Below are 13,109 nucleotides of genomic sequence, written 5' to 3'. Positions count from 1 at the left end.
TCGGGAGTGAGGAGCACTGGCAGGGCTGGGCTGGCAGGGGCTGCGGGTCGGGAGTGAGGGGCACCAGCAGAGCTGGGGGGGGGGCAGGGCAGGGCTGGCAGGGGCTGCGGGTCGGGAGTGAGGGGCACCGGCAGAGCTGGGGGGGGCAGGGCAGGGCTGCGGGTCGGGAGTGAGGAGCACTGGCAGGGGAGGGCTGGCAGGGGCTGCGGGTCGGGAGTGAGGGGCACCAGTCAGACACTATTTGGTTGCCCATAATCCTTTATTCCAGCCGATGTCCCAGCTCCGTGGGGCGCGGGGGTCCCAGCTCTGTCCTGCTCCCGGGGGGGGGGGGCTCACTGCAGGCCCCCCCGCTCCTTCTCCCACTGCTCGGGGGTCAGCGTGCGCTGCTCGAAGGCGTGAATGTGCTTCAGCTCCTCGGCCAGCAGCTCGTTCACCAGCCTGTGGGGAGGGGGGGTCAGTGCGGAGCCCAGGAGCCCCCTGGGAGCGGGAGGCTGCGGGGCAGGTTGGGGGGCAGGTTGGGGGGGTCAAGCCCCCCAGCCCCACCAGGAGCCGGAACTCCGGGATTTGGGGGCGGGGGGCCGGGCTCACCGGTGTCGCTGGAGCAGGGGCTTCCCCCGGAACCGGGACGAGACAACCAGGACCTTGAAGCTGGTGGAGCAGCGGCTCGGGGTCGTGTCCTCCACTTCCTGGGGGGGGGGGGGAGACGTGAGTGGGGGGGGACCCGAGCCCCCCCGATCCAACCTGGCCACCAGGGACCCCCCGGTGCCCGCCCGCCCCTCCCCCAACGGGGACCCCCGCCCGCCCGCCCCTCCCCCACCAGGGAACCCACCGATGGCCGCCCGCCCCTCCCCCAACGGGGACCCCCCGATACCCGCCCCTCCCCCAACGGGGACCCCCCCGATGCCCGCACCCCCCCCAACGGGCCCCCCCGCCCCTCCCCCACCGGGGACCCCCGATACCCGCCCCTCCCCCAACGGGGACCCCCCGATGCCCGCCCGCCCGCCCCTCCCCCAACGGGGACCCCCGACACCCGCCCCCGCCCGCCCGCCCCTCCCCCAACGGGGACCCCCCGGTACCCGCCCGCCCCTCCCCCGCCAGGGACCCCCCGATACCCGCCCGCCCCTTCCCCAACGGGGACCCCCGATACCCGCCCGCCCCTCCCCCAACGGGGACCCCCCGGTACCCGCCCGCCCCTCCCCCGCCAGGGACCCCCCGACGCCCGCGCCCGCCCCTTCCCCAACGGGGACCCCCGGTACCCGCCCGCCCCTCCCCCGCCAGGGACCCCCCGACGCCCGCGCCCGCCCCTTCCCCAACGGGGACCCCCGATACCCGCCCGCCCCTCCCCCAACGGGGACCCCCCGCCGCCTGACGCGCCACGCGGGGGAGGGGGAGGGGGAGGGGGGCTCACCACGTGCTCCGCCTCCAGCCCGCGCAGCAGCCGCCCCCGGAGGGTCTCCGCGCTCAGAGCCGGCGCGGCCGCCTCCATCCCGCTCCTCAAGGCGCTGGGATCCCGCCCACTTCCGCCTCGGGCGCCAGCACTTCCGCCTCTTGTCATCATTCCACTTCCGCCTCTGGTGCCACCACTTCCGCCTATAGTCACTGCCTTTCTTCCGCCTATGGTCTCTGCCTCACTTCCGCCTATGGTCACCATCCCACTTCCGCCTATAGTCACCGCCCCACTTCCGCCTCAGGTCCCGTCCCAATGCGCCTTTCGCCCCAGTTCCGCCAATCAGAGTTGGGCTGGGGGCGGGGCTTCAAGCGATTTGGCCAGTAGGGTCCATCTTGGGAAGCGGCACCGCACAAAGGCACCAATCAGAGGGAGGCGCCTGGTGCATCTTCCCGGGCTGGCCCTGGGTGGTGACTCCAGGAGCTGAGGCTGGAGGCAGGATTGGAGGGGCCCCGGGTTATGCTGGGAAGTGGGGGGTCATGGGGGGGCTCCGGGTTATTCTGGGAAGTGGGGGTCACGGGGGGCCCCGGGGCACGCTGGGAAGTGGGGGGCATGGGGGGGCCCCGGCGCATGCTGGAATGTGGGGGTCACGGGGGGGCCCCGGCGCATGCTGGGATGAGGGGGTCACGGGGGGGACCCAGCGCACGCTGGGATGTGGGGGTCATGGGGGGCCCCGGGGCATGCTGGGAAGTTGGGGTCACGGGGGGGCCCTGGGGCATGCTGGTAAGTGGGGGACACCGGGGGGCCCTGGGGCATGCTGGGAAGTGGGGGGCATGGGGGGGCCCCAGGGCATGCTGGGAAGTGGGGGTCACGGGGGGGCCTGCGGCATGCTGGGAAGTGGGGGGCACGCGTGGGACCTGGGGCATGCTGGGATGTGGGGACACTGGGCGGGGGGACCTGCTGCGTACTGAGAAGTGGGGCTGGCTGGCCATGACCTTTCCTGCCCCCTCTCCCCAGGCCCGGCCATGGGGGCGGAGCCACGGGGGTTCTTCGGCGTCTACCTGCTGTTCTGCACCAACCCCCGGTACCGGGGCCGCATCTACGTCGGCTTCACCGTGGCCCCCCAGCGCCGCATCGGGCAGCACAACGCCGGCAAGCGCCGCGGCGGGGCCTGGAAGACCAGCGGGCGCGGTCCCTGGTAACCCTGGGGGTTCCGGGGGGCACGGCTCCCAGCATGCAGTGCTGGTGTGTGGGGGGTAATCCCAGCATGCCATGCTGCAGGGGTAGGCTCCCCACATGCCATGCACTCGTGCCAACCTAAGCAGCACAGATGGGCGTGCTGGGAGTGCAGGCTGAGGGAGCCGGGCATGCTGGGAGAAGTGGCTGGCCCGGGGCGGGAGGAGCGGGGCAGGCTGGGAGTGCAGGCTGAGGGAGCAGGGCATGCTGGGAGAAGTGGCTGGCCCGGGGCGGGAGGAGCGGGGCAGGCTGGGAGTGCAGGCTGAGGGAGCAGGGCATGCTGGGAGAAGTGGCTGGTCCGGGGTGGGAGGAGCAGGGCAGGCTGGGAGAAGTGGCTGGCCCGGGGCGGGAGGAGCGGGGCATGCTGGGAGTGCAGGCTGAGGGAGCAGGGCATGCTGGGAGAAGTGGCTGGCCCGGGGCGGGAGGAGCGGGGGAGGCTGGGAGAAGTGGCTGGCCCGGGGCGGGAGGAGCGGGGCAGGCTGGGAGAAGTGGCTGGCCCGGGGCGGGAGGAGCGGGGCATGCTGGGAGTGCAGGCTGAGGGAGCAGGGCATGCTGGGAGAAGTGGCTGGCCCGGGGCGGGAGGAGCGGGGGAGGCTGGGAGAAGTGGCTGGCCCGGGGCGGGAGGAGCGGGGCAGGCTGGGAGAAGTGGCTGGCCCGGGGCGGGAGGAGCGGGGCAGGCTGGGAGAAGTGGCCTGACCTGGGTTCTCTCCTTGCAGGGAGATGGTGCTGATCGTCCACGGCTTCCCCTCCGATGTGGCTGCACTGCGGGTACCTGCTGGTGCCCCTCACTCCCGACCCGCAGCCCCTGCCAGCCCAGCCCTGCCCCCCAGCTCTGCCGGTGCCCCTCACTCCCAACCCACAGCCCCTGCCAGCCCTGCCCCCCCAGCTCTGCCGGTGCCCCTCACTCCCGACCCGCAGCCCCTTCCAGCCCAGCCCTGCCCCCCCCAGCTCTGCCGGTGCCCCTCACTCCCAACCCACAGCCCCTGCCAGCCCAGCCCTGCTGGTGCCCCTCACTCCTGACCCGCAGCCCCCGCTCTCTAACTCCGCTGTCTCTCTGCCCCCCAGTTCGAGTGGGCCTGGCAGCACCCCCACACTTCTCGCCGTCTCTGCCACGTGAGCCGTCGCGCCCGCCGGGAGACCCGCTTCGATTTCCACCTCCGGGTTCTGGCCCACATGCTTCGCGCGGCCCCCTGGTGCCGCCTGCCCCTCACGGTGCGCTGGCTGGAGCCAGGCTACCGCCGGGACTTCCCCCCCACCCTCCAGCCCCCCCTGCACATGCCTCTGGCCTTCGGGCAGGTCCGGGCACTGGGCCGAGCCGGGGGGGGCGGGGAGCGGGAGCAGGGAGAACTCGCCCCCCCACTGGGGCAGGCGGCCCAGGCCCAGCGCTGCAACCTCTGCCTGAAGAGACTCCAGGTACATTGCGGGTTCCTGGACACCTGGGTTCTCTGGGAGGGGAGGGGAGGGGAGGGGGAGCCTAATGTAAGAGCAGTGGGGGCTGGGAGCCCGGACTCCTGGGTTCTCTCCCAGCTCTGGGGGGGTGGGGTCTCCGGTGGTTAGAGTGGGGGGACGGGAGCCCAGAGCGGGGAGTGGGGCTAGTGCTTAGAGGGGGGGCCTGTACCCTCCCCCACGTCTGTCTCCCCCCTGCAGGATGCGGACGGCCCCCCCCTGCGCTGCTTCCACCCCGGATGCCCCCTGGCTGCCCACCCCGCCTGCCTGGCCCAGGAGTTCCTGCGGGAGGAGCCGGAGCAGTTCCTGCCCGTGGAGGGGCACTGCCCAGGGTACGGGGCCCCGGGGATCCCCTGGGAGGGCAGGGATGGGACCCAGTTGCCCTAGGCAACAGCCCCAGCATGTTGCCTTGGCGACCCAATTCCCATGGTGAAGGCCCCCCCTTCCTGTTGCAGCTGCAAGAACCTCCTCCTGTGGGGCGACCTGATTCGCTACCACCAGGGTTGCTATGGAGACTTGGAAGAAGTCCCTGCCTCCTCGCAGGTAAGCCCCGCCCACTTGCTGCTAAGCTCCACCCCTAGCGTGTTCCCCTTTGGCACCAGAGCCCCGCCCATTGGCCGGGCCTATTGGGATTCCCTCTTCTGTCCCCGCCCCTCTTGCCTTTAACCCCACCCCCTTCCCTGTGCCTGCCTCGCCATGACCACGCCCCTTTGCCGATAAGCCCCGCCCCCAGGCCCTCTCCTCCGTTTTGCCCCCGCCCTTTTCTCAGGCAGACAAACCCCTGCCCCACCTCCCGTTGTAGCCCCCTAAGCCCCGCCCCCTCACGGGGAAGCCCCGCCCTCTCTGACCCCCTCCCGCCCACAGGGACACTGGGCAGAAGAGCTCCAGAGCTGAGGACCAGAGGGGAGGAGCCTGCGCTGGAAGGGGCGGGGCGAAGGGGCGGTCCCCTTTGCCCCGCCCACTGGGAAGATGGACCCGCCCCCTCCTGGATTCCGGGGGGCGCAGGGGATAATTAGGGGATTCCATGAAATAAAAATCCCAGGAGATTCGAGTCCGGCTGCCTGACACCAGGGGGACCCAGGCGTCCGGGGAGGGAGCTGGGGGGGGGGACAGGAGCAGGGCCGGCCCCCCACCCCCGCGTCGGCCCTGGGGGCAGGGACTGGTGGGGGGAGGGGCCCCAGGCTGCGGGGGAGGATCCTGGAACCTTCCCCCCCCCCCCGCGCGCAACCTGAAGCGGAGAGGGGAGGGGGCTGGGGGGGGCCCATGGGGCCCAGGGACCCCTCCCCCACCCAGCGAGCTCCGGGACTGTATACACCGGCGTGGGGGGGGGGGGGGATGGGGAAGGGGACCCAGGCGTCCGGAACGGTGCCCCGGAGCGCTCGGGAGGGGGAGGGGGAGGGGGAGACAGAGAGATGAACAAGGGGAGGGACCCAGGCATCCGCCCCCCTCCCCCGCCCCAGGGCGATGGGATCAGCCCCTCCTGGCCCCTCTGCGCGGACCCGCCCGCCCCTGGCTCCGCCGATAAAACCCGCCCGGCCCCGCGCAGACCCTCTCCGGACGCCGCCGAGCCCCGAGCAAGTGAGTGGGGGGGGGATTGCTCCCCCGGGCCCCCCAGGCAGGAGAAGGGACCCGGGGCCCGCAGGACGGGCAGAAGGATGGGGCGCCGGCCCCCCAGGACCCGCCGTTCTGCTGCGGGGACCCTCCTGCCCCCCCAACAGAAAGGGGCAACTGTGTGCCCCCCCCGCCCCCCCCAGTTCTGCCGGTGCCCCTCAGTCCTGCCCCACAGCCCCTGCCCGCCCCCCCGCCCCCCCCAGCTCTGCCAGTGCCCCTCCGTCCTGCCCCACAGCCCCCCCCGGCCCCCCCATCTCTGCCGGTGCCCCTCAGTCCCGCCCCACAGCCCCTGCCAGCCCCCCCGGCCCCCCAGCTCTGCCGGTGCCCCTCACTCCCGACCCACAGCCCCTGCCAGCCCAGCCCTGCCCCCCCAGCTCTGCCGGTGCCCCTCACTCCCGACCCGCAGCCCCTGCCAGCCCAGCCCAGTCATAGGCTCTAGCTGGGGGAGGGGCTGGCTATCTCAGAGTGGCTCTTTAACCCTCGCTCTCCCAGGATGCAGCCGGCCGGGGAGACTCCGCGCCCAGCCATGATCCCCATCCGGGGAGTCCCGATGATCAAATACTTCGCTGAGAACTGGGGGGAGGTGGAGGGATTCCAGGCGCAGCCGGATGATCTCCTGATCTCCACCTACCCCAAATCCGGTGAGTGCCGCCAGCCTGCCCCGTAGCCCCTCCGGGCAGGGCCGGGACAAGGATATTTTGTGCCCTGGGCGAAACTTCCCCCTTGCACCCCCTCCCCCTGAGCATCGTTTATAATAAACTTGCACAAATGGATCCTGCGTCCTGTGGCCTCGTTCGGCAGCGTTAACACAGAGAGAACAGTCCCGGTATTAGGCTGCGGCCTGGGGAAAGGTTTGAGGGACCCGACTCACATTTCTTTGGTGACACGACGTAACATCCAGTGTCGCCAACCGCAGACATTCAGAGCTCATGAGCTGCCCCCCAGAATCACTCGCCGTCCGACCTCTCAGGCCTCAGCCTCCGAGGAAACCCGCACAAGGCTTTTCCCATGAGCCCGGGCGCTTGAGTTCAAAACGCTGCTAGACACTAACAGTCACGTTCCTCAGCGATACCGGCTTTGTGGTTAATCACACAACCTGCAGCCCACTGATCTCCCCTTTGGCCTGGGATTGCGAGGGAGTTAAGGGGCTGCTTCGCCCTGAATGGTCCCCTGGAATAGGTGCTAACCCGGCTCTTAGATCCGAGTTCAGCTGTGACACTGGCAGCCCCTTGCCAGGCCTGGAGCAGAGCTCTGGGTAGCTCGAGAACCTGCCCCTCTCACTGACACAGGCTGGGCCAGTAAAAGATCTCACCTCCTCCACTTTGTCTCTTTGAAATAACGTCCCAGCACAAGGGATTGTATGAAATCATGTATCAGAGGGGAGCCGTGTTAGTCTGGTTCTGTACAAGCAGCAAAGAATCCTGTGGCACCTTATAGACTAACAGACGTTTTGGAGCATGAGCTTTCGTGGGTGAATACCCACTTCGTCGGATGCAAGGTGGGGATTCACCCACGGAAGCTCATGCTGCAAAACGTCTCTTAGTCTATAAGGTGCCACAGGATTCTTTGCTGCTTCTATGAAATCATGTGTCTCTGTAGCTAAGCCCCCGCACCCTGCTCCTTTTCAGGTGGTCGGAGTAGTAAGTTCAGGGACAGAGTTGCAGAGCTTTGGGGTCTCTACTTGAAAATGACCCGACAACTTTCCAACTACTGCTGACAAGTGCTTTTTTCTAATGTTCTTTATAAAATCAGCCCCTCCCATAGGATTTCGTATGGTAAAGTTTGTCTTTCAATTTAAATTAATATTTACTGAAACTTCTGTTTCTACGTGACATTGACTCCGCTTATGCACAATACAATACTGTCTTGGGATGATTGTCCTAGTGTTGGGGCTGTTTTATAATCCGGTGAATCACTGTGAAACATCAGCTCCGTTCATTTCTTTGTGTGCCGGGGCTTTCTGTGCCGTTCAAAGAGCAGGATGTGTCATTGCAGCTGGGATTGTTGAAACACTGCGAATAAAGAGTTGGGGTGTAGTTTTGAAAGTCAGGTTAATGCAAATATCAAGGATTTAATCATGTAACTTTTTACATAGGTGGTTTTCTCATAGAAATCCCAGATTAATCCATACAGGGAAATACAACTAGACAGTCCGGGGGGGGGGGGGGTTGAGCTGTGGGGGCTTGGCCTGTGCAACGTGTGGGGAAGGGGACCCCCAGGGGCTGCAACGTACAACTCCCAGGTTCAGGTCGGCGCCGCGAAGGTTTCCAGCCAGCCGGGGATGGTCAGGAACATTTCCCGGGAACCCCCCCTGCCTGGTGGCCACGGTTCACAGCAGCATCCCTCTAGTCCTGCACCGCCTCCCGCTGCCGCTCCCAGGGCAGGAGCCAACGCCGGGGCACAGGGGCGGCGGGCGGCATCCGAGCGCGCAGCCGCCTCCTCCCCGGGCTCCAACTTTCTCGGCTCCCTGAACCGCGGGGCCCAAAGCAACTTCCCGCCCCCCCAGCCCCGGCTGCTGCTGCGCTGGGGAAGTGCCCGGCCAGGAGCTCACGGGCTGGAGAGCGGCAGGAGCCGGGAAAGTTGGAGCCTGGGGAGGAGGCGGCTGCGCGCTCGGATGCCGCCCGCCGCCCCTGTGCCCCGCAGATCCCTGGAGCCCTCGGGCAGGGGCGGGGGGTGCGGCTGCTAGTGGCACCACCGCCTTTGCGGGGCTGCTGCCCCCCTGCGCCGCACCGGCTCCCCCCGGCCACTTGGTGCCCCAGGCGACCGCCTAGTTTGCCTAGTGATTGCACCGGCCCTGGTGCCCCTCACTCCCGACCCGCAGCCTCCTGCCCCCCCCAGCCCTGCCGGTGCCCCTCACTCCCGACCCGCAGCCCCCTGCCCCCCCCAGCCCTGCCGGTGCCCCTCACGCCCAGCCTGCCTGTCTCCTGCAGGTACCACCTGGATCAGTGAGATCATCGACATGATCTACAATGATGGCGACACAGAGAAATGCAAGCGAGACGCCATCTACATGCGAGTCCCTTTCCTGGAGTTCGCTGTTCCTGGGATCCCCACCGGTAACGCGGCCTCGGCTCCTGGGGGCGTGTGCGGAGGGGGCCGGGGGCGCTGGCTGGGGGGGGCGGGGTGCTGTGGGGAGGGGGCGCCACAGGGAGGGGGCAGGGGGGCGCCGGGGGCAGGAGGCGCCAGGGGGAGGGGGCACTGTGAGGAGGGGGCAGGGGGGCACTGGGGGCAGGAGGCGCCGGGGGCAGGGGGCGCGGTGGGGAGGGGGCAGGGGAGCGCCACGGGGAGGATGCAGGGGTCAGAACGCCGCAGGCGGAAGGGGGGCGCCACGGGGAGGGGGCAGGAGGCGCCGGCGGCTGGGGGGGCGCCACGGGGAGGGGGTGATGTGAGGAGGGGGCAGGGCGGCACCACGGGGAGGGGGCATGGGGTAGGAGGGGGCGCCGGGGGCAGGGGGGCGCCGCGGGGAGGGGGCAGGGGGCCCCGGGCGCAGGGGGCCGCCGCGGGGAGGGGGTGATGTGAGGAGGGGGCAGGGCGGCGCCACGGGGAGGGGGCAGGGGGCAGGAGGGGGCGCCGGGGGCAGGGGGGCGCCGCGGGGAGGGGGCAGGGGGCAGGAGGCGCCGGGGGCCCGCTCACCCCCCCGTGCCCCCCAGGGGTGGAGCTGCTCCGGAGGGGCCATGCCCAGCGGCGCCTGGTGAAGACCCATCTCCCGGTGCAGCTGCTGCCGGAGTCGTTCTGGGAGCAGGACTGTCAGGTGAGGCTCCCCGGGGGGGGCGGGGGCCGGGGTCTCAGCTGGGGGGCAGAGCCTGACCCCCGTGTCCCCCCCAGATGATCTACGTGGCCAGGAACCCCAAGGACGTGGCCGTCTCCTACTATTACTTCTACCAGATGGCGAAGGTGCATCCGGAGCCCGGCCCCTGGCAGCACTTCCTGGCTGACTTCATGGCTGGCGCAGGTGGGCGCGAGCTGGGGGCACCGGGCAGGCCTGCCGGGGGCACCGACTGGATGGCTCGGGGGGGGGGCGCGGGGGGGGATTGCCTGGCTCAGGGGGGCTCAGAGGGGGTGGGGGGATTGCCTGGCTCGGGGGGGCTCAGAGGGGGTGGGGGGATTGCCTGGCTCGGGGGGGGGGCGCGGGGGGGGGGGGGGAGTGGCTGGTTCGGGGGGGGCGCGGGGGGGGATTACCTGGCTCGGGGGGCGCGGGGGGGGCATGGGGGGATTGCCTGGCTCGGGGGGGGCGCAGGGGGGTCGTGGGGGGATTGCCTGGCTCGGGGGGGCCGCGGGGGGGGGATTACCTGGCTCGGGGGGGGCGCAGGGGGGTCGTGGGGGGATTGCCTGGCTCGGGGGGGGCGCAGGGGGGTCGTGGGGGGATTGCCTGGCTCGGGGGGGCACGGGGGGGAATGCCTGGCACGGGGGGGGGGCTCAGAGGGGGTGGGGGGATTGCCTGGCTCGGGGGGGGCGCAGAGGGGGTGGGGGGATTACCTGGCTCGGGGGGGCGCAGGGGGGTCGTGGGGGGATTGCCTGGCTCGGGGGGGCGCCGGGGGGTGGGGGGATTCCCAGGATCGTGGCGGCTCCGTGGGGGCGCGGGGATTGCCTGGCTCGGGGGGGCGCAGGGGGGTCGTGGGGGGATTGCCTGGCTCGGGAGGCGCGGGGGGGATTACCTGGCGCGGGGGGGATTGCCTGGCTCGGGGGGGCGCAGGGGGGTCGTGGGGGGATTACCTGGCTCGGGGGGGGCGCAGAGGGGGTGGGGGGATTGCCTGGCTCGGGGGGGCGCAGGGGGGTCGTGGGGGGATTACCTGGCTCGGGGGGGGCCCAGGGGGGGTGGGGGGATTAGCTGGCAGGGGGGGGGGCAGGGGGGGTCGTGGGGGGATTACCTGGCGCGGGGGGCGTGCGAGGGGACGGGGGGGGTGCAGAGGGGGTGGGGGGATTACCTGGCTTGGGGAGGCGCAGGGGGGGTCGTGGGGGGATTACCTGGCTCGGGGGGGCGCAGGGGGGATTGCCTGGCTCGGGGGGGGCGCGGGGGGGGATTACCTGGCTCGGGGGGGCGCAGGGGGGTGGGGGGATTACCTGGCTTGGGGAGGCGCAGGGGGGGTCGTGGGGGGATTACCTGGCGCGGGGGGCGCGGGGGGCCGTGCGAGGGGACGGGGGGGTCTCTGAACCGTCTGCCCCCCGCAGTGTCGTTCGGGTCGTGGTACCAGCACGTCCGGGGCTGGTGGGAGAAGAGACGGGAGCAGCGACTGCTCTACCTGTTCTACGAGGACATGAAGGAGGTGAGCCCCCCCCGCCCCCCTCCTGGCCCCTGCCCCCCCTGTCGCCACCCCCCACTGCCCCCTCCCTGTCTCCCGCCCCCCCGCTGCCCCCGGCCCGCCTCCCCCCGCCGGCTCTGACCCCCGGCCCGTGCCGTGCCCCCAGGACCCCCGGCGCGAGATCCGCAAGGTGCTGGCGTTCCTGGGGCGCCCCCCGGCCGAGGGGCTGGTGGAGGCGGTGGCCCGGCACACGGCCTTCGCCGCCATGGAGCAGAACCGCATGGCCAACTACAGCACCCTGCCCCGCAGCGTCATGGACCACAGCGTCTCGCCCTTCATGCGCAAGGGTACGGGGGGCTCAGCGCTGGGGGGGGCTCAGCGTGGGGGGGGGTCAGCACTGGGGGGGGCTCAGCGCTGGGGGGGGCTCTGTGCTGGGGGGGCTCAGGGCTGGGGGGGGCTCAGGGCTGGGGGGGTCAGCGGGGAGCTCAGTGCTGGGGGGGGGTGTCAGTGCTGGGGGGGATCAGCGCTGGGGGGGGCTCAGCGCGGGGGGGGGCTCAGCGCTGGGGGGGGCTCAGCACTGTGGGGGGGTGTCAGTGCTGGGGGGGGTCAGCGCTGTGTGGGGGGCTGTGTGGGGGGCTCAGCGGGTGCCAGGGGGCTCGGGGGGGCACAGAGGGGCTCAGCGCTGGGGGGGCTCAGCGCTGGGGGGTCAGTGCTGTGGGGGGGCTCTGTGGGGGGTTCAGCAGGGGGGCTCAGCTGGGGGCTCAGGGCTGGGGGGGGGTTCAGCACTGGGGGGGGCTCAGCGGGTGCCAGGGGGCTCGGGGGGGGGCATGGAGGGGGTCAGCGCTGGGGGGGCTCAGGGCTGGGGGGTCAGTGCTGTGGGGGGGCTCTGTGGGGGGTTCAGCAGGGGGGCTCAGCTGGGGGCTCAGGGCTGCGGGGGGGTTCAGCACTGGGGGGGGCTCAGCGGGTGCCAGGGGGCTCGGGGGGGGGCATGGAGGGGGTCAGCGCTGGGGGGGCTCAGGGCTGGGGGGTCAGTGCTGTGGGGGGCTCAGCACTGGGGGGGGCTCAGGGCTGGGAGGTCAGTGCTGTGGGGGGCTCAGCGCTGTGGGGGGCTCAGCGCTGGGGGGGGCTCGGGGGGCGCAGTGACCCCACTCTCCTGCCCCCCAGGTGTGACGGGCGACTGGAAGAACCAGTTCACGGTGGCGCAGAACGAGCGATTCGACGCCGACTACGAGAGGCAAATGGAGGGAACCGACCTGAGCTTCCGGATGGAGATCTGAGCCCCCCCCGCCCCCCACCCCCGCCCCCCTATAAAGCTCAGTCCCCTGCTCTGCTCTGCTCTGCGTGTGGGTCACTGCAGCCCTGGCCTCCACCAGCAGGGAGCGCCGCGGGGAGGGGGAGGGGCACTGTCTGTCGGGGGGAGGGAGCTGGGGGGGACGTTTCTCCACTTCTCACCCCCCCCCACCCTGCTCTGCTGTAGGGATCTGACTCCAGTTCCACTTGCCTCCCTGCCAGAGCCTCTTGCATAACCCGCCCCCACATCTCCAGTGACAGCGGGCTGGGGGGAGGGGAGCCCGGACGCCGGGGTTCTCTCCCGGCTCCCGGAGGGGAGTGGGGCCCAGTGGCCAGAGCGGGCTGGGGGGAGGGGAGCCCGGACGCCTGGGTCCAGAAGGATAACTAACCCTCGAGCCCCCGACACTGGGAATGGTGCCCAGGCAGCCGGGCGGGGAGCCAGAACCCAGGCGTCCGGGCAGCGGGGGTAGTTAATGAACAAACCCGAGAAGGGGTCAGTAAGGCAGGCCGGGGGGGGCAGGGCTCTGGGCAGTGCCCAGGAGCTGTGGGAGGGGGAGTCACACAGCCGGGGTGTTTGGGGCAATCGGCTGTTTCACTCACCCCTGGGGGGTAACAGCGCAGCCCCCATTAGATCTGGGGGATCCCCCCAGCTAAAGCCAGAGGCATCTGAGACTCCCAGCAGCTCCCCCCCCGCCCGAGCCGCAGGCCTGACCTGCTGCTGACATCCCCCCCGGGAGGGACACGCCTGCCCCTTGCCTCGCGCTGCCCCCCGGGCACGGTGCCCGTCAGCAGCCTGGGGCCCGTGGGGCGGCTGCAGGGCGGGACTGGGAGAGCCCTGTCTCCACGGACCTGGCACTGCCCGGCGCCCACGGGCCACACACCATGGGCTGGGGCTGGCC

At 71.1% G+C, this 13,109-nt stretch overlaps 4 protein-coding genes across 4 annotated transcripts in view; 2 read left to right on the top strand and 2 right to left on the bottom strand.

Moving 5' to 3' along the window:
- Positions 1–240: 240 nt before the first annotated feature.
- BOLA2B (bolA family member 2B) lies at positions 241–1,800 on the bottom strand. The gene is made up of 3 exons (XM_045013408.1): positions 1,409–1,800; positions 589–686; positions 241–438 (listed from the first exon to the last, which is right to left on the bottom strand). Exons 1-3 carry the CDS (start codon positions 1,649–1,651, stop codon positions 333–335), a joined length of 447 nt encoding a protein of 148 aa, XP_044869343.1. The 5' UTR covers positions 1,652–1,800; the 3' UTR covers positions 241–332.
- On the top strand, positions 1,741–5,115 carry SLX1A (SLX1 homolog A, structure-specific endonuclease subunit). Its single transcript, XM_045013365.1, has 7 exons — positions 1,741–1,882; positions 2,405–2,585; positions 3,340–3,391; positions 3,689–4,036; positions 4,271–4,401; positions 4,525–4,612; positions 4,934–5,115. Exons 2-7 carry the CDS (start codon positions 2,413–2,415, stop codon positions 4,961–4,963), a joined length of 822 nt encoding a protein of 273 aa, XP_044869300.1. The 5' UTR covers positions 1,741–1,882; positions 2,405–2,412; the 3' UTR covers positions 4,964–5,115.
- Positions 5,116–5,497: 382 nt separating this feature from the next.
- On the top strand, positions 5,498–12,216 carry LOC123368511 (sulfotransferase 1 family member D1-like). The gene is made up of 8 exons (XM_045013358.1): positions 5,498–5,647; positions 6,173–6,321; positions 8,611–8,736; positions 9,331–9,431; positions 9,506–9,632; positions 10,850–10,944; positions 11,087–11,267; positions 12,085–12,216. Exons 2-8 carry the CDS (start codon positions 6,174–6,176, stop codon positions 12,195–12,197), a joined length of 891 nt encoding a protein of 296 aa, XP_044869293.1. The 5' UTR covers positions 5,498–5,647; position 6,173; the 3' UTR covers positions 12,198–12,216.
- Positions 7,276–13,109, bottom strand: part of SGF29 (SAGA complex associated factor 29) — a 36,863-nt gene continuing 31,029 nt past the window's right edge. Inside the window, exon 11 of the mRNA XM_045013330.1 lies at positions 7,276–7,692. The gene's annotated coding sequence lies outside the window, so the exon portion shown is untranslated. The remainder of the gene's footprint in view (positions 7,693–13,109) is intronic.

This window comes from Mauremys mutica, chromosome 4 (assembly GCF_020497125.1).
Source record: "Mauremys mutica isolate MM-2020 ecotype Southern chromosome 4, ASM2049712v1, whole genome shotgun sequence".
NCBI classification, from domain to species: domain Eukaryota; kingdom Metazoa; phylum Chordata; order Testudines; family Geoemydidae; genus Mauremys; species Mauremys mutica.
The sequence above is the reverse complement of the archived record's forward strand: the minus strand, read 5'-3'. Positions and strand labels throughout refer to the sequence as shown.

Coding starts and splice junctions, on each gene's coding strand:
- LOC123368511 (XM_045013358.1), top strand. CDS start 6,174: ATGCAGCCGGCCGGGGAGACTCCGCGCCCAGCCATGATCCCCATCCGG. Junction 6,322..8,610: donor CTCCACCTACCCCAAATCCG/GTGAGTGCCGCC, acceptor TGTCTCCTGCAG/GTACCACCTGGATCAGTGAG. Junction 8,737..9,330: donor TGTTCCTGGGATCCCCACCG/GTAACGCGGCCT, acceptor CGTGCCCCCCAG/GGGTGGAGCTGCTCCGGAGG.
- BOLA2B (XM_045013408.1), bottom strand. CDS start 1,651: ATGGTGACCATAGGCGGAAGTGAGGCAGAGACCATAGGCGGAAGAAAG. Junction 687..1,408: donor GGCTGGAGGCGGAGCACGTG/GTGAGCCCCCCT, acceptor CCCCCCCCCCAG/GAAGTGGAGGACACGACCCC. Junction 439..588: donor CCCCTGCTCCAGCGACACCG/GTGAGCCCGGCC, acceptor CCCTCCCCACAG/GCTGGTGAACGAGCTGCTGG.
- SLX1A (XM_045013365.1), top strand. CDS start 2,413: ATGGGGGCGGAGCCACGGGGGTTCTTCGGCGTCTACCTGCTGTTCTGC. Junction 3,392..3,688: donor CCGATGTGGCTGCACTGCGG/GTACCTGCTGGT, acceptor TCTGCCCCCCAG/TTCGAGTGGGCCTGGCAGCA. Junction 4,613..4,933: donor AAGTCCCTGCCTCCTCGCAG/GTAAGCCCCGCC, acceptor TCCCGCCCACAG/GGACACTGGGCAGAAGAGCT.